The sequence below is a fragment of the Halichoerus grypus genome, chromosome 2, assembly GCF_964656455.1.
Source record: "Halichoerus grypus chromosome 2, mHalGry1.hap1.1, whole genome shotgun sequence".
In the NCBI taxonomy this organism is placed as follows: Eukaryota; Metazoa; Chordata; class Mammalia; order Carnivora; family Phocidae; genus Halichoerus; species Halichoerus grypus.
The window spans coordinates 201,947,536-201,969,363 of NC_135713.1; the positions used below are offsets into that span (position 1 = coordinate 201,947,536).

General features: G+C 56.4%; 1 protein-coding gene across 4 annotated transcripts; it reads right to left on the reverse strand.

The window, feature by feature from the left end:
* Window positions 1-1,585: 1,585 nt before the first annotated feature.
* On the reverse strand, window positions 1,586-21,501 carry CDC42EP4 (CDC42 effector protein 4). 4 transcript variants are annotated; one of them, XM_036079058.2, is made up of 2 exons: window positions 21,353-21,501; window positions 1,586-3,678 (listed from the first exon to the last, which is right to left on the reverse strand). In XM_036079058.2, exon 2 carries the CDS (start codon window positions 3,579-3,581, stop codon window positions 2,532-2,534), a length of 1,050 nt encoding a protein of 349 aa, XP_035934951.1. In that variant the 5' UTR covers window positions 3,582-3,678; window positions 21,353-21,501; the 3' UTR covers window positions 1,586-2,531. The 4 variants fall into 4 exon arrangements, with proteins under 4 accessions (XP_035934951.1, XP_035934952.1, XP_077922148.1 ...); XM_036079059.2 differs by lacking the exon at window positions 21,353-21,501 and adding an exon at window positions 20,328-20,464; XM_078066022.1 differs by lacking the exon at window positions 21,353-21,501 and adding an exon at window positions 8,868-9,148.
* Window positions 21,502-21,828: the final 327 nt, after the last annotated feature.

Genomic DNA, 21,828 nt, shown 5'->3' on the forward strand with positions numbered 1-21,828 from the left:
TTCCAGGAACTCAGCCACACTGGCCCCCAGGTGGGAAGGAGGGTGAGTGGAGGGGAATGCGGGGGGAAGGCGGGGGGAACGCAGGTGTGGGCAAGGGAAGGTGGTGAGGCAGGAGCTGGGCCAGCAGGCCGGAGGGGTCACGAGGTCCCCACCCAGGACAGACTCACTCCCCAACCTCACTTCCGGAAGGAATGAAGCTTCGAGGCGCCTGTGAGCAGCGAGGTACAGGGTTTTAGGTCCATGATGTTCGGATTCTATTACTTCGTGACTTGGGGAAGGTGGCCACGCGGCCTCTCGAGCACATTCCTTCTGTAAAACAGGGACAACAGTCCACCTCGAAGGCCACGAGGCTGGACAGAGAACAGGCTGCCTGGAAGGTCATTCTCCAGGTCAGACAGTACAAGGCCGGGAAAGAAGGGACGGCAGCCCCTTTCCCGACTGTGGCACCCGCTGTGCCCCGGGGGTGACCGCTCCCATGTATGTGGGCACCTGGGGGCTTGGGGGGGACACAGCCTCCCCTGGTTTAGTAACAACTTTGCCAACCCCATTGCAGTGACTAGGTCTGCAGCCCAGCCCTGTTAAGAGAGGCAGGATTCCTGTATCACAGATGAGCAGCTAAGGGACTAGGTAGCCAAGGGCCCCAAACTGGGAAGTGGCAGGGGGTGGGGGGCACCACAATCCCAGAGCCCCCAGGGCCTGCCCAGGCAGACAGGCACATGAGCCCTGTGCTTCCAGAGGCTGGGGAGCAGCGCAGGAGGGGAGGGCCCCAAAGGGACAGGGAGAGAAGCCACCTCAGGCCCTGAGTGCCACGAAAGCACAGGTAGCCCAGGACCCCCCCCAGCACCCTCACCCCCACCCACCCACATCTCGAAACAGCTCTCCCCAGAAGCAGAGACAGACACCCGGCGTGCCACAGGGCTTTTTTTTTTTTTTTTTTTTTTAATGTTTCCTCACTGTTTTAACAATACCATGAAAAAAATATACAGTTTAGAATCTGGAACTGACCACTGGGTCTGCATGGGTTTCAAGGGTAGCTGGCTGGGGCTGCACGGCCCCTTCTCATTCCTCCCCTAGTGGGAGCCGCGTTACTAGAAACAGCACCGGAATCAGGAACTAAGTTAGTGTCTGGATCAGGATCTGACAAAACACGGCAGACTAGAGCAGCTGCGCCCGCCGGCCCCGGCCTGGCTCCCGTGGTACTTGTGTCTGTCCCCTCCCCACACCGCTACAAGGGGACAGGAGAAGGTGGGTTAGCTTATTCCCAGGACAGGAAAATCAGCATCCTTAACCCTGGGCCACACACCCAAGCTCCCATTCAATCCCCTGGGGCAGGGTTATAAGGGCCAGAGTGAAATTCGAATTTCAAAAGAACCAATCATTTTTTTTTTTTAGCATAAGTATGTTCCAAACGTGGCACAGGGCATACTTAGGTACTAAAAAATTATCCTCTGTATGCCCGATATTCTAATTTATGTCAGCATTCTAGTTTTGTTCTGCTGTTAAATCTGGCAACTCCATACCCTCAGGGCCCTCAGGAGTGGGGGAGGGGGTCCTGCCTGAAGGAAGAGGAAGTAGTGTGCGTGCGTGCGTGTGTGTGTGTGTGTGTGTGTGTGTGTGTGTGTAGGGGGGGAGTAATGCAGTCAAAAAAGCTTTTTATCCCTCCATAGGAATGATATATTATTTTTTTAAAAAAAATCATCTTCCAGAAATTTTCTACACCGGCTGCCTTCAATTGTTAGTAGCTATGGGGTTGGAGGAGGGACAGACATGCACGGACACCCACCCCATACAGTTCTAAATAAAGTCTGGAAGCACTTAGTATAAAGGTTTTCTAAAAGGATCTGATTTTCCTTCCGGCGGCAGATCTGCTAACGCTGTTCCAGATACCGCTCTGGAAGGATTTAAACATGACAAGAAGAACAAACAAATCAACAGGGACCGAGCGAGTGAGTGCCCAGCCTGTTCCTAGTGTCATCCTGGAAAGAGCCCCTTCTAGAATATTCAAGAAGCCCGGGGCCTCCTTTCGTTCCCCATCCCGTTCTTGTCCCCTGGAAGGGGCTGCGTTTAGTGCACACATCTGGTCCGGCTTTGCTCCGAGGGGCTCCAGGCTTGTGGTGCAGGAGCTGGGGATGAGGGACGGAGGGGCCGGGGGCCGTGACCACCCTTCCTCCTGCCACACGCCACCAGTCGCAGCGGAAACGCCAGGAGAGGGAAGGTGAGCCAAGCGTCCTTAGCCGTGGCCCCCGGCCACCCCGGGGCTGAGCTGCGGCGGCCGCACGAGGCAGGAACTTGGCCGCCAGCTGTCATCCACCTGAGGCCGGGGCGGAGGGAAGGGACGGCCGGTTCCCGGCCCGCAGCGCTCAGCAGGGCTGCGCCCACCCTGCAGCCCCCGCCAGCTCCCCGCGCCCGGGAGAGTCCAGGGTCTGCGGCCGAAGCCGGGCTCTTGGCTGCCCTGCACGGGGACGGGGCAGGGAAGGGGGCGGCGGCCCCGGGGGCAGGGAGGAGACGGAGCCCCGCCGGGAGCCCCTCACTCACACTCGGATCTCCTCATCCTCCTCCTCGTCCATGAAGGAGAACTCCTTGTCGGGCTGCCGGGCCAGTGGGGCCCGGGCCCTGTCGGGGCCCCGGGAGGCCGGGCTGCGCTCGTCCAGGACGCCCGAGGTGCAGCTGGACAGGGAGCTGCTGTCCCGCGGGGTGTGGCTGCCCTCGCTGCGGGCCGAGGCCGGGCTGGGGGCCGCCGCCCACCCCTCGTCCTGGGGCAGGTCCCGGCCCGCCGCGCCCTCCTGCCTGGCCCGGGGAGGGGCCGCCGCGGCCGCCAGGGGAGCCTGCAGGGCGCCGCTGCGGGCCGCGGCCCCGTCGTCATGGTAACCGCCATCCTCCTCCTCCGGTTCCCACTCCTCCTTGTCCATGATGCTGAGGACGTCGCCCAGCATGGACGGCCCCAGGTCAATGTGGAAGGACATGATGGACTCGGCGTGCTTGAGCCCCAAGCCGGCCTTGGGCACGACGGGCAGCTCTGTCAGGTCCCCGAAGGCCTGCTCGTCCAGGAGGGGGTCCGGGGAGTGGGGGGCGGCGGCCCCGTTCCGCCGAGGCCCAAGCTCCCCCTCGCCCGCCTCCTCCTGGCCGCCCTCCCCGGCGCTCGCCTTCTTCACGGGGCTGGACGACAGGCTCTTGGGCAGCTTGCCAGAGCCCTTCTCGGCCGCCTCCTTCTCGTTCAGCTGGGGCAGGGACATGGCGTTCTTGACGAACAGAGCCGAGTCCCGCAGGGAGCCCAGCATGTCCCTCTGCTCCCGGTCCCCCCGGGTCACCGACTGCGACCGCTTGCTGCCCCGGAACTTCCGGGACAGGAGGCTGCGTTTGGAGGACGAGGAGGAGGCCTGCTCATCCAGGGACTCACCGTCCAGCTCGCCGGCCTTGCTGTTGAGGAAGGAGGTGTCCCCAAAGGCATCCCCCGCCCGGCCCACGTGCATGGTGTGCCGGAAGTCGCCCAGGGGGGCGCTGATCATCTCGGCCGTGAGGTCCACGCGGGAGCGGCGCTTGGAGTGCACCGAGCTGGACACGAGCTGCTTGAGGATAGGCATCGTGCTGGGGGGCGGGCCTCCCGAGGGCGGCAGGCGGGTCGGGGGTCAGATCTGAAGTCCGGCGGGTGGAGGGGGTGACAAGGAGGAGATCATAGGGCTGCAAGGAGAGAAGAGCAGGCAAAGGGTTAACCCTGGCTGGCCGCACAGCACCAAAGCGCACCGGCCTAGGGGCTGCTACTCAAACCTCAGCTCTCCCACCAAAACGAACCACCGTGAAATAAGCCGGCAGTTGGTGTCATAACCCTGCCTCCTTCTTCACGCCCAGGCACTCGGGTTAGGGGAGCGCTTTTTACAAATCCGGGGGGAGGCCAGACACGCTCTCCCTGAACCCGGGAGAAGGATGTCGTCCCCCAACCAAGATGCTGCCAGAGCAAACAACCACACTGAAGGATGTGGAGGTACACAGCGAGTCCACGCGGCAGCTGAGGGTGGGACACGTGCTCTAAGTTCTTCCTGCCGTCTGACCTCAATCTCTGAAGTCAGTGGACACCTTAACCTGAGTCACAGCCCTCAGAGGAGGGAGCCAACAGGACGGGCCCCAGAGACGCTGCCCAGCATCTCCACAGATGTGGGTGGCCAGGCTCACCTTCTGAATCAGAATTGGGGCGGGGTTGCTGGGACCCACAGAACCAGCTCCCCAGCCTTCCAGTCCTTGCTGGGTGTCCCATAAATGAGGACCCCGCCTGTGACTTCTCTACTGTGGGGCCAAGCTCTTTGCCGAAGACTCACTCTGTGCCTCTTGGGATGAAGAGGACTGCCTCCTGATTTCTTTAATCATTAAGGGTGTGGGAAGGCAGGGACTAGGTGGTCTGGCCCCCGAGATCTGCAGACCCAGGCCAGGGCGGGTAGCTAACCAGAACAGAAGATCAGCAGAGGGGACCCCAGGAGAGCCTGGGCTGTCTGAAAGTTCGAGGTACCACACACACAGCTCCTGGCAAGCACCGAAATGAGGTCCCGTGTTGGAGCCAAACCAGCCCCTTCCCCTCCCGGAGCGACCTGCCCCAAATGCTAAACCCAGTAGTGCAGGGCTGAGCAGGGTGGGGAGACGTGGTGTCGACCACCAGTCTTGCTAACGATTCCCAACTCTACCTTCACGGCAGGCCCACCCTTCCCACTGCAAAGCACAACCTATGGGAACCCCATTGGTTTCTTCCTCACCCCTAAGGCTGCCTCCCACTAGCCCACCACATCCTGCCTGGCCCCTGACACCAGCCCAGCAGATCCCCATTTTTCCCCTTCTATCCCTCTCCAGACCATTCATCACCTTTTATCTAAAACAAAACCCATCCAGGACTCCCCAGTGCAGACCCCTGGATCTGGCCACCAGTCCTCGCCTCCCTCCCTCCCTCCTCAATGCCATTCCTTGGTGCCCCCCTACCTCTGCACTCGGCCCCAGCCCCTGAGCGTCTGCCTTCTGGACTCCAGGACTGGACAAATGCAGGTCCCTGCTAGAGTACCCTGTCACCTGGCTCACCCAACGTCCTTCCGGGCTCAGTGGAGACGTCACTTCTGGGAAACGCCCTCTCGGCCACCCAGCACTCCGGATGCCCCCTCTCTCGCAGGCACCGCTCCCTCCTATTCCCACCCACGGGGCTGTAATCTGCCCACTGGACTCTGAGCTTCCAGAGGGGGTTCCAAGGGGCCTGCTCACCGCTGAAGCCCGTCTAGCAGACCTTGTTCAAAGGCAGCACCTCCATCCTGCCCTCCGGGCTCCACTTCAGCCTGCAGACCGCTCCGGGGTTCCTGGCCCAACCTCTCTGTGTCCTCCAACCACCCCCCCCCCCCCCGGCCGCCAGCCCCAGTACTCTCACTCCTTGTGAGAGAGCTGCTGACGCCCAGTCTGATGGCTCCCAACCCCGTGCCTGCCCCAGGCAGTCCTATGCTCGTCACTCCGGCAAACAAAGTCCTGTAGGACGTGAGGCGGGAGCCAGGCACTGGGGCAGACCTGCCACACCAGTGACCTGGGCTGGGCTCCAAGCCAGGGGAGGACTCTCCTGGATGGCCTTGAGATGACCCACTATGGCCAGTCAGCTCTCCCTCCTCATGTTCCTCTTTCTCCCCACCAAACCCTCAGGCGACTTAGCTTCCCTTACCCCTAACCTGAATCCTCCCTCCAGACCACGTCCTGGGATCTAACCTCTAAATAATTAGACATGCATCAGCTAGACCAATTGGCCAACATTTTCTATAAAGGGCCAGAGACTCAAGATTTCTGGCTTCGTGGAAGATACCGTCTTTGTAGTTAGTAGGAAAGCAGCAACAGACCCTATGGAAACAAAGGGTATGGCTGTGTCCCAATAAAACTTTATATATAAAAACAAGTTGTGGGCCAGATTTGGCCCATGGGCCATAGTTTGCTGACTCTTACACTCATGGAAACTACTGGCCTCAGGCTCATCCCCTCGCCACTGCTCAGAAGAGGGTCACCCTATGTGACCCTGAGTTCACAGGCCAACTTTTGGGGGAAAACTTTCTTTGGCTAAAAAGGAGAAAGGGAGTCTGCAGTTGGCCTCAGACTTGTTAGGAGCAGAAGGAAATCAAACCAGGTTTCTAGCGACATCTTGATACTAGGGAATCCCTCAGGCTTCTGTGGGCACCAGGCAAGAATGGAAAGGGCTCATGTCTGCAACCTGCCTGTGGTCTAGCGCCTGCCTCTGGTCACAGAGTCCTGGGATCTCAGAGCTGGGAGGAAAGGGACACCCAGGGCAGCCCCAGAAAACAGGTATACTGAGGCAAAGTGACTCATCCAGGTCTGTGCCCCAAAGGGCAGAGCTGGGCGAGAAGCTGGTCTCCCAGTCCAGTGCTCTCTCTACTCTGCTCCAGACCTTTCTCTGGCCTTTGGTGGGTAGCGTCCCTCATCAGTTACCATGACCAACAAAACGCCCCTCCCTGCTTCCGGGCCAGGGGAGAAAAAGGAGGAGCCTGGCTGCTTCCTCAAATGTCTCCAGGCCAGCCAAATGTCCCCTGGGTGGGGGGGGTGGGTGCAAAATTGCCCCGGGTCGAGAACACAGCTATGAAACTAAAGCTTATGCTATTTACCAGGTAAACAAAAAAAAAAAGAGGGGAGGCAGGGCAGGGGGCATAAAGGGCTAGAATCGTGGGAACACATGACATGAATTTCCAGAGCTGCGTTAAGGGTTTTGATGTAACAGCAGGAATCCCCAGACCCACTGAGCAGCTTCCATCCAGCACTGTGGTTTCCCGATCTGAAGTGGGCCTCACAGAGAAGAGAAATACGAACCACAAACCCAGCTGCCAGGGCCTCAGCAGACCTGGTGAAGAGCCCTGTGGCCACTCACAGGGACCTGGTACTCTGGCCATCATAACTACAGGACAGAAGGGTCCCATCAGCCCCCGCTTCTATCCTGGCGGGTAAAACAGGAGAAGAGGTAAGAGAGGCCAGCAGGGAAATCTGCAGGCCAGCCCCCAGGGCCCCAGTACCCGGCTTGGCCCTACACCCCAGAAAGAAAGCGAAAGTCTAGCCAATGCTCTCTGCTGCTTGTGGTCTCACTCCCCGGGGGTAGGAATGAGGCTTTCTGGCTTATAAAAAACCAAACCATCTCCAATACCCAGCATGAAAAAGTCTCGAGAGAGTTGGGGTCTGTATGGAGTCACCTACCCATCTCACTTGTCCAGCAAGGAGTCCTGGAGCCCGGCCAAGGTCTGGGCCTCTGGAATCCTAGAGCTCAGACCAGATGGGGCAGGCTTCAGGGCTGGTGAGAACCCTAAGCTTTGAACACAGAACAATGTGGGGGTGATAAATACCAAGATTAAGGACCAGCAGGTGGCCCGGGGCCAGTCCTGGGGGCAGGTCAGGAGACCTAAGAGCCCACCAGGAAGGGGATCGTGCCAAAGAGAGCTGTGTCTTTGGCAGGGGGCGTTGCTAAGTGCAATGACTCAGCTCTGGGGAAGTGGCTAAAATAGGCTGCCCGATGACAGGGCGGCCACTCCCCACCCCACCCCGGAAGCATCATATCCCACTTTCCTGGCAGAGCAAAGGAAAACCGAGCAGGAACTCATGGCTCTCCCTCACTCTCCCCAGCCTCTGATGGAACTGGACTCCTCTACCCTTGACCCCACCAACCACATAACATTCCTTTAAGGCAGGCGCAGTGAGCCCTCCCTGGAAGGCCAGGCCCCCGGTTGGTTGAGCCCAACCACACCCTCAGCTCCGCTCTGTTCCTGGGACTCCAGAGGACAGCCCTTGCCTGGACCCCTCACCCATGCTTGCTGGCATGCTGCACACAGAGCACCGGCCTCCCAGATCAGCCAGTCCAGCGGCAGCTGGATGGACAGAAGGACAGGCTGGACAAAAGCACTCCTAAAGCCCCAGGCAGTGGCCGGTGGCTGGCAGCCTGACCAAGGCAGGAGAGAGAACTGGGCTCTCCCGGGGCAGGGCAGGCTTCCCACTTTGCAGCTGACCTGCAGCTCACCCTGCTTCAGAGGACGCACGCTTCAACACTCCCCTGCACGGCCACTGGGGAGCTGCCCCTCCATCAGCTCTGCTGAGCTGTTCTAACACCCGTCCGGGCCAGCCCCAAGCAACGTGGCTGAACAGAAGGGGGTATGTGGTGAAGGACAACCTCAGTCATGGCTGGGAATGGCTACCGGAGGCTTTGTTCATTTACTCATTCATTCATTCATCGACTTCCTGCACACCCACCAATTTTTCCATACTCTTTTAGGCCCTAAAGACAGGGGGGCAGTGAGAATCACGAGGTGGATAAGCCCCCTGCCTTCCGGGGGCACATCTGTAGTGTGAATGTGGGTGCGAGGAAGGGGCTCTGCGAGCCAAGAACTGGATGATGCGAAGGAACCAGGCAGGTCAAGGGCAATCCAGGAGGGAACAGCACATGTGAACACCCAGAGGTGGGAAGAAGCTGGTGGAGTTTGAGGAACAGAACGAAAACCCAGGGGCTGGGGGCCAGGTCCCACAGGCCCTCCCTGGAAGACGAGGTAGGCGTCCAGACGGCATTCTAGGTATGAAAGGAAATCAACGGCAGCTCCTGAGCAGGGAAGTCATCCAATCTGTGCGTCTGGAGGTTTCCATAGCAGCTGGGGTTGCAGCCATGGACGAGGGCAAGCAGGAGCTCAGGGCAAAGAGGATGGGGGCCAGGAGACGGATGACGGGGGGGGCCCATTCAGGGCATGTTTTGGAGGTAGGGACATCAGAAGCTGCTGAGGCCCGCGGCAGGGGGGAGACAGAAAGGGCAGAATCAAAGGGGACTCCAGGCCTTCCAGGCCCCACGCCAAGCCCCACAGGGCTTCTGCAGTGGCAGGTCTCACCTGGTGGGCTATGGGCCTTTGTCCCAGGCGTGCAACCAACATCCCACCACCCAGGAAGAGCTTCACTTGGCCAAAATGGGGGAGGCACTCTGCGGCACAGCATCCGCCTGCTGGAGCCACGCGGAGAAGGGCTTGTGCAAGAAGCTCTGGGAAACGCGGGCCGCACCCCTCCGGGGGCCGCTCCCCTCCAGAAGAGGTTAGGGGGCTCTGGCTTTTGTGGCCGGAGAAAGATTCGGTGCTTTCTGGAACACTTGGCAGCCTTACCCTGCAAAGATAAGAAGTGCTGGCGAAGGCCGGAGAGAGCTTCCCTCCAGCCGTGGGACGAGGGCTGCCGTGAATGGGAGCGAGCCGCGGACGCTTCGATCCACACTGTTACATTGCGGGAGGAACCTCAATGGGGGCTGCATTGTCCTTTTAGCTGACTTTCGTACTATTTGGAACCTTCTACTTCCTTCACGCGCGCTGCCAAAAGCCCTTGGATTTGAAAGTGTGCTGTTTGCACCGGGTGATTAAGACGCACTGTCTTAAAATAATCTGAGCCTGAACAGCCACCAAAAAAAAAAAAAAAAAGTGCAGGATGGGAAGATGAGCTTTCATGACCCCTCCCGTACCACTTGTGTTTCTATGTCAAGTAATCTCCCTAAAATCCTGGGTATGGAGCGACCATTCCCTCAGAGATGCTGAAGCCACATTGAGGGACTCGCCTGAGGTCATGGATGGGAGCCAGGCCTCTGTCCCCACACCAGGGCTCCGGCCAATAAATTAGCCACACACAACCCAAAGTGTGGTCTTGGGGCACCAGCCACCATGGCAGTTTCTGTAAATAATGGCATTCAAGTGAGTAGGATTTAGCAACTTCTCCAGCAGGAACGATGTCAAAGCAGGGGAAAAAGTCACATACCTAGTTATTCACAGAAGCCTTCTTTATCATCTCAAAAGGCTGGAAACCACCTAACAGCTAGGAATAAGGAACTAGTTGAGAGGACGAGGAGTTGTTAACTGACGGACATGCTGCCACGAGGAGTGGGGGCTTACGAAGACCAGGCTGCCACATGGACCACTGGTGGCCACATGTCATCACATGGGAGGAAAAAAACCAGCAGGGCTTCCGCTCGTTTATACAGAGTGATCACAAGTCTACAAGAATAAAGGCTTAAAGGAGTTATGTCAGGCTCGAGAGGACAGAGGTATTTTGTTTCCTTTAATGTGGTAATCTTGTTTTAGTAGTAGTAGTAATAATAATAATAATAATAATAATAATAATAATATCCCGAAGCATCAAAGGCTTAAGGAAAAGACATTAATTTTAACACCACCTTAGAACAGTCTGGTTCTCAGGCTCAGTGCAAGGCCCCCAGCTTGGGTCTTGGGTCCACTCTCTGTGCCAATATGCACCCCCCACGGATGTCTGTTCTCCCTCCATCCCTCCCCCCAAGCTGGATGCGTGCATTTTATTCTAAGTCGTGTGGGAGGAGAAAGTGGGCAATCTATAGCAACCTGGAATCAAGGGGAGACACGGAGATTAGGACTCCCCCGAAAGAACTCACTCCCCAACAGCTGCTTCCTGACGCCTGAGCCTCTTCAACCGAGCAGGAGAAGATAACAGTCATCCCCTCCACACCGTCACCGGAGACGGGCCAATTTTCTGGTGCCACTAAAGCTCCAGTTGGAGGCCAGCCTCCCACGTGGGTGATCCCACAGTGGGATCCTATCCAAGATGCCCTGGGCAGGTGAAGGTTCTGCTTCTGCTGCTTCTACAGTCCTAGCTCAGCTCTTCTGGAGGCTTCAAGGGAGCAGAGAAAAAGGCTGGGGTCCTGCAGGACCACCAGCACCACGGTGCCCCCACAGTTAGCCAACCATCAAGTCCTGTGCGGACAGAGCAGTCCTGTCATTTACTGGCGTCTGCCGCATGCCAGGCATCGTGCTAGGACAGGGGAAACTTGTGCCCCTCTCCCTGCAAGGAGGGTGTCGAGATTGCCCCCATTTTACAGAAAGGGAAACTGAGGCTCAGATGGCGTGAGCCTCACCCCACACAGATCACTCTCACCGCTACTCAATGCTGACTTGAGCCAACTTCTGGCCGACCTCAGACACACGGTTTTCTGAATGAGGTGATGTCTCCCGGCCCATTCAGATGTCCCCAGCTGAGAATGTCCCTGTGCGGGTGGGATGGCACTGGGGAGGCTGCTTCTGGAAAACCCTTGGAATCAAGACTCCCTTGGATGGACTTCCCATCAGAGATCTGCTCTCAGGGATGGCTCAAATGGGCTCTTCCTTACTCAGGATCTCATTCCAGCTTCCTGCTCGGAGGAACCTCCCCTTGTTCTGATTCTCTGGGAGGGGAGAGGTGGGGGGTAGGGAGGACCACCCAGAAGGACTCCCCTGGCATGTTTAGGAGTGGGCTCAGGAGGCCCTGCCTCCAACGTTTCTCATGCCCGCCCCGCTCTAGGCCCCATCTTGTGTTTCATGGTCGTTCCAGCCGCCAAGAAGGAAGACCAGAACCTTGACCCAAGCTGGGCGCCCTGTACTTGCTCCACCACCCCTGCCTTCCTGCCCATCCCGACCAGGCTCACTGGCCCAAGGGTGCCACTCCCCAGCCACGCCTGGCCAGATCCCACGTCCTGCAGATGGACACTCCCTGCTTCCTGGAAGAAAGGGAAAGTGAACAAGGCCCTGTTCCAATACCTGCTTCCCCTGGGGATCCCTGCTGGGGAAGTGGGGAGCAGGGTGAGCCCGACCCAGCTCATCAGGACACCAGGCTCTTGCCAGAGCAGGGCTCACAGGGTGAGCTCCACATACTCCGCACCACACCTTCTCCGTGACTTCTGCCTTCTGTTGCCTCTCTAGGGGTTATTAAATAATTTACAGCTACACTGTCCAGCGTGGCAGCAGCAGCCTTATGTGGCTACAGAGCATCTGAAATGTGGGGAGTCCAAATCGACACATGCTAAGGGGTGAAATATACAAAAGGACTTCAAAGATTTAGGACGAAAAAGAAAATGTAAAATAGCTCATTATATTTTGCTATTGATTACATGTTAAGATGATAATATTTGGGGGCGCCTGGGTGGTTCAACTGGTTAAGAGTCCAACTCTTGATTTCGGCTCAGGTCGTGATCTCAGGGTTGTGGGATCGAGCCCCGTACTGGGCTCCATGCTGGGTGTGGAGCCTGCTTGGGATTCTCCCTCTCCCCCCTCCCTCTGTCCCTGCCTGCCCACCCCGCACACCCCCTCAAAAAAAACCCACATATTTTGAACGTATTGGGCTAATATGTTAATCTCACCTATCTCTTCTTACTTTTTAAAACGTAGTTATTAAAAATGGAAATGATATATGGAACTTGCAGTACCTTCCACGGCAGGTAGATAAATAAAGCAACCCACTGTTCACATTTGGGCGAAAATATTTACATGTTAATAAACTTTAAAGTTCTTTTAAATTAAGTACTAAATTTCTAAATTTTACACCCAGTGGGCCACGAAGGAATGCCAGGTTGTTTCCATTTTGTCTGAACTCTGTAACAAAAATCCTTCTGAGCTTCCGTTTTGTCCGAACTCTGTAACAAAATCCTTCGGAGCTAAATTGGCGCAAGTCCTTATTCCAGAGGATACATGTAAGTGAGTTAAATAACTTTTGTTTCTTACTGTTAATTTATTCTCCAGAAATTTCAACGAAGTTACAGTCCCACTAACGCAGGGCGATGGTGTCCAGTACCAGGTGTTACACCTTTAGTTAGAAACACAAAAAACTCAGTAACCAGCACACTTGCAAACTTGTGATTTGTATTTCTTTCATTATTAAGGACGGTGAGCATTTAAAGCCTGTTATCATTGGCTTCTGTATCCTTTCTCTTGGGAATTGCTTGTTGAAATCGTTTGCCCGTTTTTCTGGGGAAGGGGCTTTACCTTTTCCAATGGATTTGTAGGACTTTTTAAAATATTAAAGCAATTACATTTTTTACCATCATATTTTTCAAATATTTCTGCAAATTTTTCATATACCCATTTACACTGGGACGATTTTGTTTTCTTTTCCAGAGTGCTTATTAATTTTTACGTAGCCAAATTTGTTTCATGGTTTGTGGCTTTCGAAATATGAAGCAAAGACCTTTCCCACTTCTAAGAGTATGAAAATCTTCACTTCCTCTAAAGCTACCAGGTATTAATGAACAACTATTCATAGAGAAAAATGCTAGAATACAACAAAGTAAAGAAGATTGTGGATTATTTAAAATAGAAAAACAATTAAAATATAACAATAATGTTCCTGATTCCATATAGGATTGTTATAAAATGTGGGTAAAGCATTAAATGTCACCTTCATCGGATAGGAAAATTCTTTATATACAGACACCTCCCACTCACGACTCTATCTCCAGACTCCCCTTTGTGTTCACGGGTCTGTTGATTCCTAAACCAGGTCTACACTGCCCCTCTGTAAAACGTGTTTGAGCATCTAGTAGGGTAACATCCCTAAACTTTTTTTCTAAAAATTTTTTTTCTAATGTTGTTACTCTTCCAGATGGACTTTAAAAACAGTCAGTCCCAAAAGAAATCCTGGTGGGATTATGTTGGAACTGAAAGGAAATAAGAAATTAATTTGCGAGGAATAGACTTGATCACCACATCAAATCTTCAGGCCATTTATTTAAGTCTTCTGGATACCCTCCATTAAATGTGGTGGGTTTTCTTCCTACAAGTCGTACACGGTCTTGGTCATGTTTATTCTGGGTCATTGTTGTCTTGGGTCTTGTTGTAAGTGGGTTCTGTCTCCTCCTGTTTCTCCATAGCTGTAGTTTCTGACCATTATAGCTGGTAAACAGGGAGGTTACAATCTTGATTTATATATATTTAATGTCCACCCTACTAAACTTGTACTGTCTCCCACACTGGAATCGTTACCGTTGAACATTTGGGCCTTGTAAGTAGACAAGCCCATCATCTGCAACTGATAATAATTCTGTCTCGTTTATTTCTTATTCTTATCTTATTACATCTGCTACAATTGCCAATATAATATCGAATAACACTGCTGACATGAAGCACCTCTGTTCTTGGCACTTGACCGTAATATACTCAACTTCCGGCATCGGATACAGTAGCCACTGGCCACAGAGGGCTGCTGAGAGCTTGAAATGTGGCTAATGTCACCAAGGGACTCAATCCTTTATTTTAAATATTTAAACTTAAAAATTGATGCTAGATGCAGTTTTTGGAAAAACTTATGTTTAAAACATACTTGAGTATATGAACCTGCTTTTTCAACTCTGAACTTTCGGAGACTCAGATTCAGATTAAATATCTGTGCAGTTTAGCATCCAAATGAGGATGAGCTACAGAAATAAAATACACACTGGATTTTGAAGACTTTCTATGATAAAATAATGTAACACATCTCATTCATTTTTTATGACTATGTGGTGAGATGGCAATCTTTTGGATATGTACTATGTTAAATAAAACATATTAAAATTAATCTCACCCGTCTTTAGTTTTTATTATTATTATTACTTTTTTTTTTTTAAAGATTTTATTTATTTGACAGAGAGCGAGATAGCGAGAGCAGGAACACAAGCAGGGGGAGTGGGAGAGGGAGAAGCAGGCTTCCCGCCGAGCAGGGAGCCCGACGCGGGGCTCGATCCCAGGACCCTGAGATCATGACCCGAGCCGAAGGCAGACGCTTAACAACTGAGCCACCCAGGCACCCACCGTCTTTAGTTTTTAAAATGTGGCTACCGGAGGACGGAAGGTTAAATACGTGGCAAGCAGGGTACTCCACGGGCAGTGCTGTTCTTGAGGGATCTCTGCTAATCATGATGCTCACCACCGGATTCATTCTTGTTCATTTTAGAGAATTTATAGTTCTTAAGAGTTTATAAGAAAATGAAGCCAGTAACGTAGCCAGCCAGGGAAAACTCACTACAGCTTAATTTACCCTTTAATGGCTGGAAAACATAGAAGCAGCTGTCCAACCTTGCTCAGCGACTTGTGATCAAGGGAACTGTGGAATAACATGTCTCAAGAGTGGGCTGTGCCGGCTCTCAGGCCGGCCTAGGAACCTACTCTGGGCAGGGATATCCTAGCCCCGACCTGTGGATCTCAGGTGGACAGGCCCTTCCTGGACCATGGTATGAGAAAGGGAACTCACATTCCCTGAGCTTTTATTCTGCACCAACCAGCTGCTTTATCTTGACCACAGTGCCTTTAAAAAAATAAATAAATAAAACGAGTAATAACACCATCCTGTCTTCTTCCCCACAAGCCCACTGAGTTATCATCATCCCCATCTTGCAGATAAGAAGACTGAGGCTAATATGGTGAGCACTGTGAAGTGTGCAAGACTGTTGAATCACAGATCTGTACCTCTGAAGCAAATAATACATTATATGTTAAAAAAAAAAAAAAAAGAAGATAGCAGGAGGGGAAGAATGAAGGGGGGGAAATCGGAGGGGGAGACGAACCATGAGAGACGATGGACTCTAAAAAACAAACTGAGGGTTCTAGAGGGGAGGGGGGTGGGAGGATGGGTTAGCCTGGTGGTGGGTATTAAGGAGGGCATGTTCTGCATGGAGCACTGGGTGTTATATGCAAACAATGAATCACGGAGCACTACATCAAAAACTAATGATGTAATGTATGGTGATTAACATAACATAATAAAAAAATAAAGAGTAAAAAAAAAAAAAAAGAAGACGACTGAGGCTAAGAGACAGCAGTGCGTCACCAAGCCACACACACTTGCTAGGGACAGAGCAGAGAGAAGGGTCTCAGGATCCGCCTGATTTTGAACCCTGGGCTTTTCCCCCCTCCACCAGAAGGGGTACCAGGGAGGGTCAGAAGCCATGCTGGGACCCCGGCCTCTGAGATATGAAGATTCTGGATGTATGAACACCCAAAGGATACACAGTTCTTTATTATTACTATTATTATTCATTTGAGAGAGAGAGATCACAAGCAGGAGGGAGACACAGAGGGAGAGGGAGAAGCAGATTCCCGACTGAGCTGGGAGACTGACATGCAGTCGACATGGGGCTCGATCCCATGACCAGATCATGACCTGAGCTGACGGCAGACGCTTAACCATCTGAGCCACCCAGGCGCCCCAGGATACACAGTCTACACAGGATTTCAGGTTAAAAATGTCTCTAGCCTGGGCACTCCATTCCCCACCACCCCAGGGAAAAGTACAGATAAATCCTGGGAAACACAGACCACAGCCTGCCACCAGAACCCCTGTCCTGCTCCCCCAGGGCTGGGTACACGCCACTCTCCCCAGCAGCTGCCTCACCTTTATCTCTGCATTCACCTCCCTCCTAATCCCAGAACTGTGTGCTCTGGGCCCAGGGAGGGAGGCGGTGAAGGCAGTGGGAGTGGGGAGGAGAAAGCCTCCTCACCTCCTGGGAGTTAAAACAGCCCTGGAAAGAAGGAGAAGGCATGACCCGTGACCCTTTGGAGGGGGGGGGGGACAGGAAACTACAAGGGAGTCAAGAAGATCAAGAGCCGGTGACTCAAGGGTATTCAGCAACTTTGCTTGTTTACAGCGCTCTTCCTGGAGACGTGTTTCCCCCAGCCTGCCACCGGACAGACAGACGGACGGACGGACACAAGCACCCGGCTGCCATGGCAGAGGGAAGAGCTGGGAGAGAGGAAGAGGTGCGGGGGGCGGGGGGGGTGTGGGGTGGAGTGGGGGCCCAGCACAGGGCAGGTCCCCCTCACCTGGGAGTGGCCCTCTTGCTCCTCCCTCCTGCCCAGAGCTTCTGCCTCAGAAAGCAAGCAGCTGGGCTTGAAATCAGATCTGCCAGGCCCTGTTTGGTTTCACTTCCCTTCTCCTGAGAGTGGGGTGCTCAGTGGAGGAGTGGGGACGGAGAGGACACTCCAGGCTCTCCAGAGGGAGCGGGCGGATCTGGACTCACTCCAAATGGTCTTGGCCTTGCCGGGGCATGCGGGGCGGAGGTGAAGAGCATGGACCCCAGAGCCAGACGCGACCCCCACCCCACCCCACCCCACCCCTCCCCCGGGCCTGGCCCTCACGAGCTTCTAGCTTTACCTACTTCCCAGCGTCACTGCGAGGTTTAGATACGCTCCCACAGGCCAAGCCCTCGGCACCACACGCAAGGTGGCCGCTCACCTATGTGCTATGAAGGTGCTGCGACGTGTTCTCTGGCTCTCAGTGGATACCCCCTGTCTGTACCTGGAGACGTAGGAGGAAAATTCCAGCAGCCCCAGTGCCACCTGAGGATACCCCATCCAAAAGGCTCTAGGGCTGACCCTTTTCAAAGTCCTTGGAGGGTCCCCGGGATGAGGCGTTGCAGGGGGAGGAGTCCTCCAAGCTTCTGAGGCCCAGGGGCAGACTGTGTAGTCCCCACCAGCCGCGGGTCCGGCAACCTGAGACTTGGTTTCTAAGCCCATCTGACTTCCTCCTTCCAGATCTTTTCGTGATGCAGCAGGGAAGAGCCCGGCTTCTCTCAGACAGGACTTATACTCTTTCTGATTTCAGCTTGATTGGGGGGGGAGGGAATGAGGCGAAGGTGGGACAAAAGAGCCCCCTGCCCTTCCTCTCTAGGATGAGGGCTGGATAACTCAGGAATCTGGGGCACTCTGGGTGCTACCAGCCTCAGATAAGGCGCAAACCCTCCACACCCTCCACCCCCGATAAAACACCGCCTGGTTCTTTGGACCTAATCCAACTCTCAACAGAGGTGTAGAAGCTGCAGTGGAGCCCAGAGAAGGCTCCTTTTGTGTTCTCCCGGGGTCAAGGCAACAGTGTAAGGAACAGAGAAGGGCTGCAGGCAGTGGGCCCCTGAGGGTACGAAGGAGGGGCAAGGAGCAGAAGGTGGAGGGCAGAGCCTGGCTTCACGGTCAGCCCAGGAAGACCCGAAGCTGGGGTCCGGTGGGCAGCCCACCTTCAGTCACTGCAAGAACAGGGTAGACACAGGTGTATGGAGAACCTGGAGACTCCCCCAGGGAAGCCGGAGGCTGGCCCCAGCCCCCCACCCCATGGCCAGGGCAGAAGGCGGTAGCCTGAGCGGACCTGGCTGAGCGAGAGAGGCTGTTCCCGAAGACACACTCGGGCACTGCTGCCTTGCCGAGCTGCAAGCCATCAGTGCCTAGGGGAGACTCTGATGTACGTTTCTGGAAGGGAGCCCAAGGCTCCACAAGCGGTGTATTTTAAACTGGAGCTTCGAGAACACGCTGAGTGGGAATGTGGGAAAGTAACAGCTTCAACTTCCTCGGCCGCACACCGCGAGACAAGGGCCACATCCAGCCACACACCAGTCCCTCCCGGCGCGACTATCCACCTCCCTGTCCAGAGAGGGCTGGCACGGGTCTGTCCTCCCCTGAGCACCCCAGAAGTCTTCACTAGAGCAGGCCTTCAGGACTCTGCCAGCTGGCTCCAAGGTTTGGTTCCTTTTCCCAAGGTTGAGGGAGGAAAAGCCTCCAGTACATAGGTCAGAAGACCTAAGCTTGGGTCAGCCCTCTCTCAGCTTCCAGGGCAAGATTGCGCAAGCCCCGTCCCTCCGCCCCCAAGCCTTATCTCTGGCATCAACCCAGATCCTGTTCCTCCAAGGGACAGACTCCTCCCTCCCCACCTAGGGCCAAGCTCCTCTGAGCCTGTGGAACGTCCAGCCAAAGGAAGCTGGACACGCTGCCCGGCAGGAGTCCTAGGCTCTCCACTCCCACCAACCCAAACCAGCGAAGGGAAGAAAGATTGGGTGGGAGAGTGGGGGAGGGGGAGAATGAGAAAGAGAAAGCAGACGAGGGAGCCCCGCCAATATCAAACACCTTGCCTGCCACACCGGGGCACAGCCTGTCCCGGCCCACAGAAATCAATCAGCCCCTCCAAAGGTGGAGGGGGTTGGAATCCTTGAACCAGAGCCAATCTGGGGCCCTTCTGGGAAAGCGCCTGACTTGTCAAGAAGGGTCTAAGATTCCTCTCCCAGGTTGACATCCGCCCGGGGTGGGACTGGGGGATCCAGCCCATTTTGTAAATAAGACTCTCCTTCGCTTGGGACTCCGTGGGCTCCAGTCCTGTTGAGGGCTGGACGGTCAGTCTCTAAGAGGCAGCAGGACAGAAGTCATTTTGGGTCTGCACACTCGATTGGGAGGAGCATCAGTGAGTGGGCACGTGTAAGAGAGAAATGAAAGAGAAAAAGAGGGGTCAAGAGAAAAAAGGGCAGAAACCCCAGATAATGGAAAGAATGTTCCAAGCAGAGGCATGAGCTAGGGAGTTTAAAATGAACCCTGGCTCATCAACGAGCAAGGGTCTGTGAGCTCAGGGAGACATCCGGGGGGCTGGGATTCACCCCAAACCGCCACCTCTTGGGAGCAGACTCACTTTATCACACCAGCCCGCTCCCAGTCCCTGCGTGGGTCACCAGGACCCCTGGGAAGACCAGAACCCACTGGGATATCTCCCCTAGGTTCACGGAAGCCCCCCGCTGTGGGAAGCAGCAGCTGTGCTCAAGGAGGAGAGGGGCGAAGTCCACATTTGGAGGAGATAAACTGCCCTAATCAGTTAGTCACATGGGCAGCTCACACAGGGCAGCTGGTGAAAACTGGAGCCCACGAGGCACCCCCACACTCGGGGCACGGTCCTAGCTACCGCACAGGGATGGCGCCTCCCAAGACTCCAGAGGATGCCCCATTCTTGTTCTGGGAGCCTTGGAGCCACCTAGAGGCCTGGATGGGCCCAGCCTTGGGCCAGCAAACTCCCCATTTCTGGGGGAAATCCACAGCTCGGCTTCCCCTTCCTTTGTGCCCTGTTCTTTGTTCTCTTAAAATTCAGTCCATCCTGCTGGTGGTCCCCTCCTCCACCCCAGCCTCAGAAAGGGGGCGGAGGCGGCGGGGAGTTATTAGAAAGCCAGACTGTTCGAAGAAGTTGCATTATAGGAGGCCCTCCCGCACCCGGGCCCCTCATTGTTTACGCTGGCTGCAGGGGGGAAGCTTTCCCTGGTCCAGATGGCTGCTGAGGGTAAGGATGAGGGAGAGCCTCCCTCCAGCGCCACAAACCCTCAAGAGCGGAGCAGCAGGCTTCAGCGGCTCGGGGACCCCTTCCGCTTTCAACCGCTCCGATACACACGGGCAAAGAATAGGCGCCGCGGCCGCAGCTGAGGGCGTGGGAGCCAGTCAGATTGCAAAGGGTGACAAGAAAAGAGAAAGCATTGTATTTCCCCTCCATTCTCCCAGGGACAGAAAGAAAACTTCCCAAGCCGGGGCTGCAGTATCTCTACGGGAAACACCAGGAATCTGGTTTGAGTTAGCAGAGCACCCCTCCCCCAGCCACACACACACACACACACACGCACGCACACACACACGCACGCACACACGCACACACACGCACGCACACACACACACACACCCCACTCCGGCTCAGTCCTCTCCCAGGAAGCCCGCCCAGCTACAGCCCTCCAGCCCCGGCTCCGGGTTCCAGCCCGGCTTTCCCGGGCCCGCACTCACCCGCGGCGGCCCAGGCCGCAGGGCAGCTGGTGGGGGACGCACCGGGGACAGGGGCAGTTTTGTACCCCCGGCTGGGGGCGCTCCGGGGAGGGGGCGGAGCCAGAGGGGGCCGACCGCGGCTCCACCGCCCCCGGGGGTGATTAAATCATTAACCGACCGCTCGCGGCCGCCGGCCACGCCAGCAGCCCTTGGCCCCGGGCGCACCCGGCGCGCCAACCCCGCGCGTAGCCCCTTTCCCGGGGCCGCCGGCTCGGCTGCGCCGCACCCCGCCGGAGGCGCCGCGGCCTCTCCAGCCCCGGCCTCTCCCGCCGCGGCCTCCAGGTCTTCCGAGGAGGCGGGCGGGGCGGGAGCGGGCGGGGGCGGGGGAGTATTTGTTTCCTCGGCCGGTCCCTTCCAAGCAGCTCCTTCCTTCTTTTCTCCCCGCCCGGTGACACTGGGTGGCGTGTGCTGCAGTGTGTGTACGAGAGCGAGCGCGTGTGTGCACGCCTCCGCCACTACAGGCGAAGAATTCGGTTCTTATTCACGGAGAACTCCGTGCGCACACACGCCCCCCTCGCGGAGACTGCGGGCGGCGCGCCGCGATGGTGGTGCCCCTGCCCGCCCCGGAGCACACCCCACTCCCCGGCAGCGGGCAGATCTTTAAAGCCGGGGACCCCCCACCCCACCCCCCCCGTGTCACCCGCTCCAGCAGCGCCTGGGGCCGGACGCCGAATCCCAGTCTGCGGAGAGGAAATCGAGGCGGAGCGCGGCTTCCCCGGCTCTCGGCCGCCCCTCCTCCCCAAAGCCCGATCGGCTCGGACACGGCGTGCGCGGCTCCGGGTCCCAAGCACCCGGGCCGCCCCGCACGCGCCCCGGCCCGACCCTTCCACCCGGGGGCGGGCGCAGGAGTGTGTGTGTGGGGGGGGGGTCTCTGAGCCCTCCTCCCCGCCCCTCGGCCCCCTCTCGAGGCGTTTTCCATCCTCTCCGCCCCTCTGGGGGCTTCAAGCCCACCCAGGCCTCGCAGGGCGCAGGCGGCTGTCGCCTACCTGGGTCCCCAGAGACGCGAGCGCCCGGCCGGCGCGGCTGAGCTGTCCCCTCCGTGGGCTCCGAGCGGCACCGGGGCTGGAGGCCCATGTCAGCGCCGGCGTCGGTTTCCCTCTGGCTCTCGGGCTTTCTGGGCGGCGAGCCTCCCGGACACTCCCCTCCCAGGCTCCTCCCGCGCCCTCCCTCCCGCGCCCTCCGCGCTGAAGTCACGGCGCCGCCGCAGCCAATGGCGGCTGCCCACCCCCGCCCGGCCGCTCGGCCTCCGCGGTTCAAATGGGCCAGTGTGAGACCGTCGGAGCTCCGAGTGGGGCGGCTGGGCCGGGGGTGGGGAGGGAGGGCGGCCGGAGCCGGGCCGGTGGGGTCCCGGGGAGACCCGGCGGTGGCCGGGAACCAGTGCCCCCCGCCCCCTGCCTCCCGGCCCGGCACCGACGGGAGAGCGGAGCCCGGGGGTCTGCGCCGCCCAGGCGGTGGATTCGGT

Excerpts from the sequence above, each read along its gene's own strand:
- CDC42EP4 (XM_036079058.2), bottom strand. The coding sequence starts at position 3,581 with ATGCCTATCCTCAAGCAGCTCGTGTCCAGCTCGGTGCACTCCAAGCGC.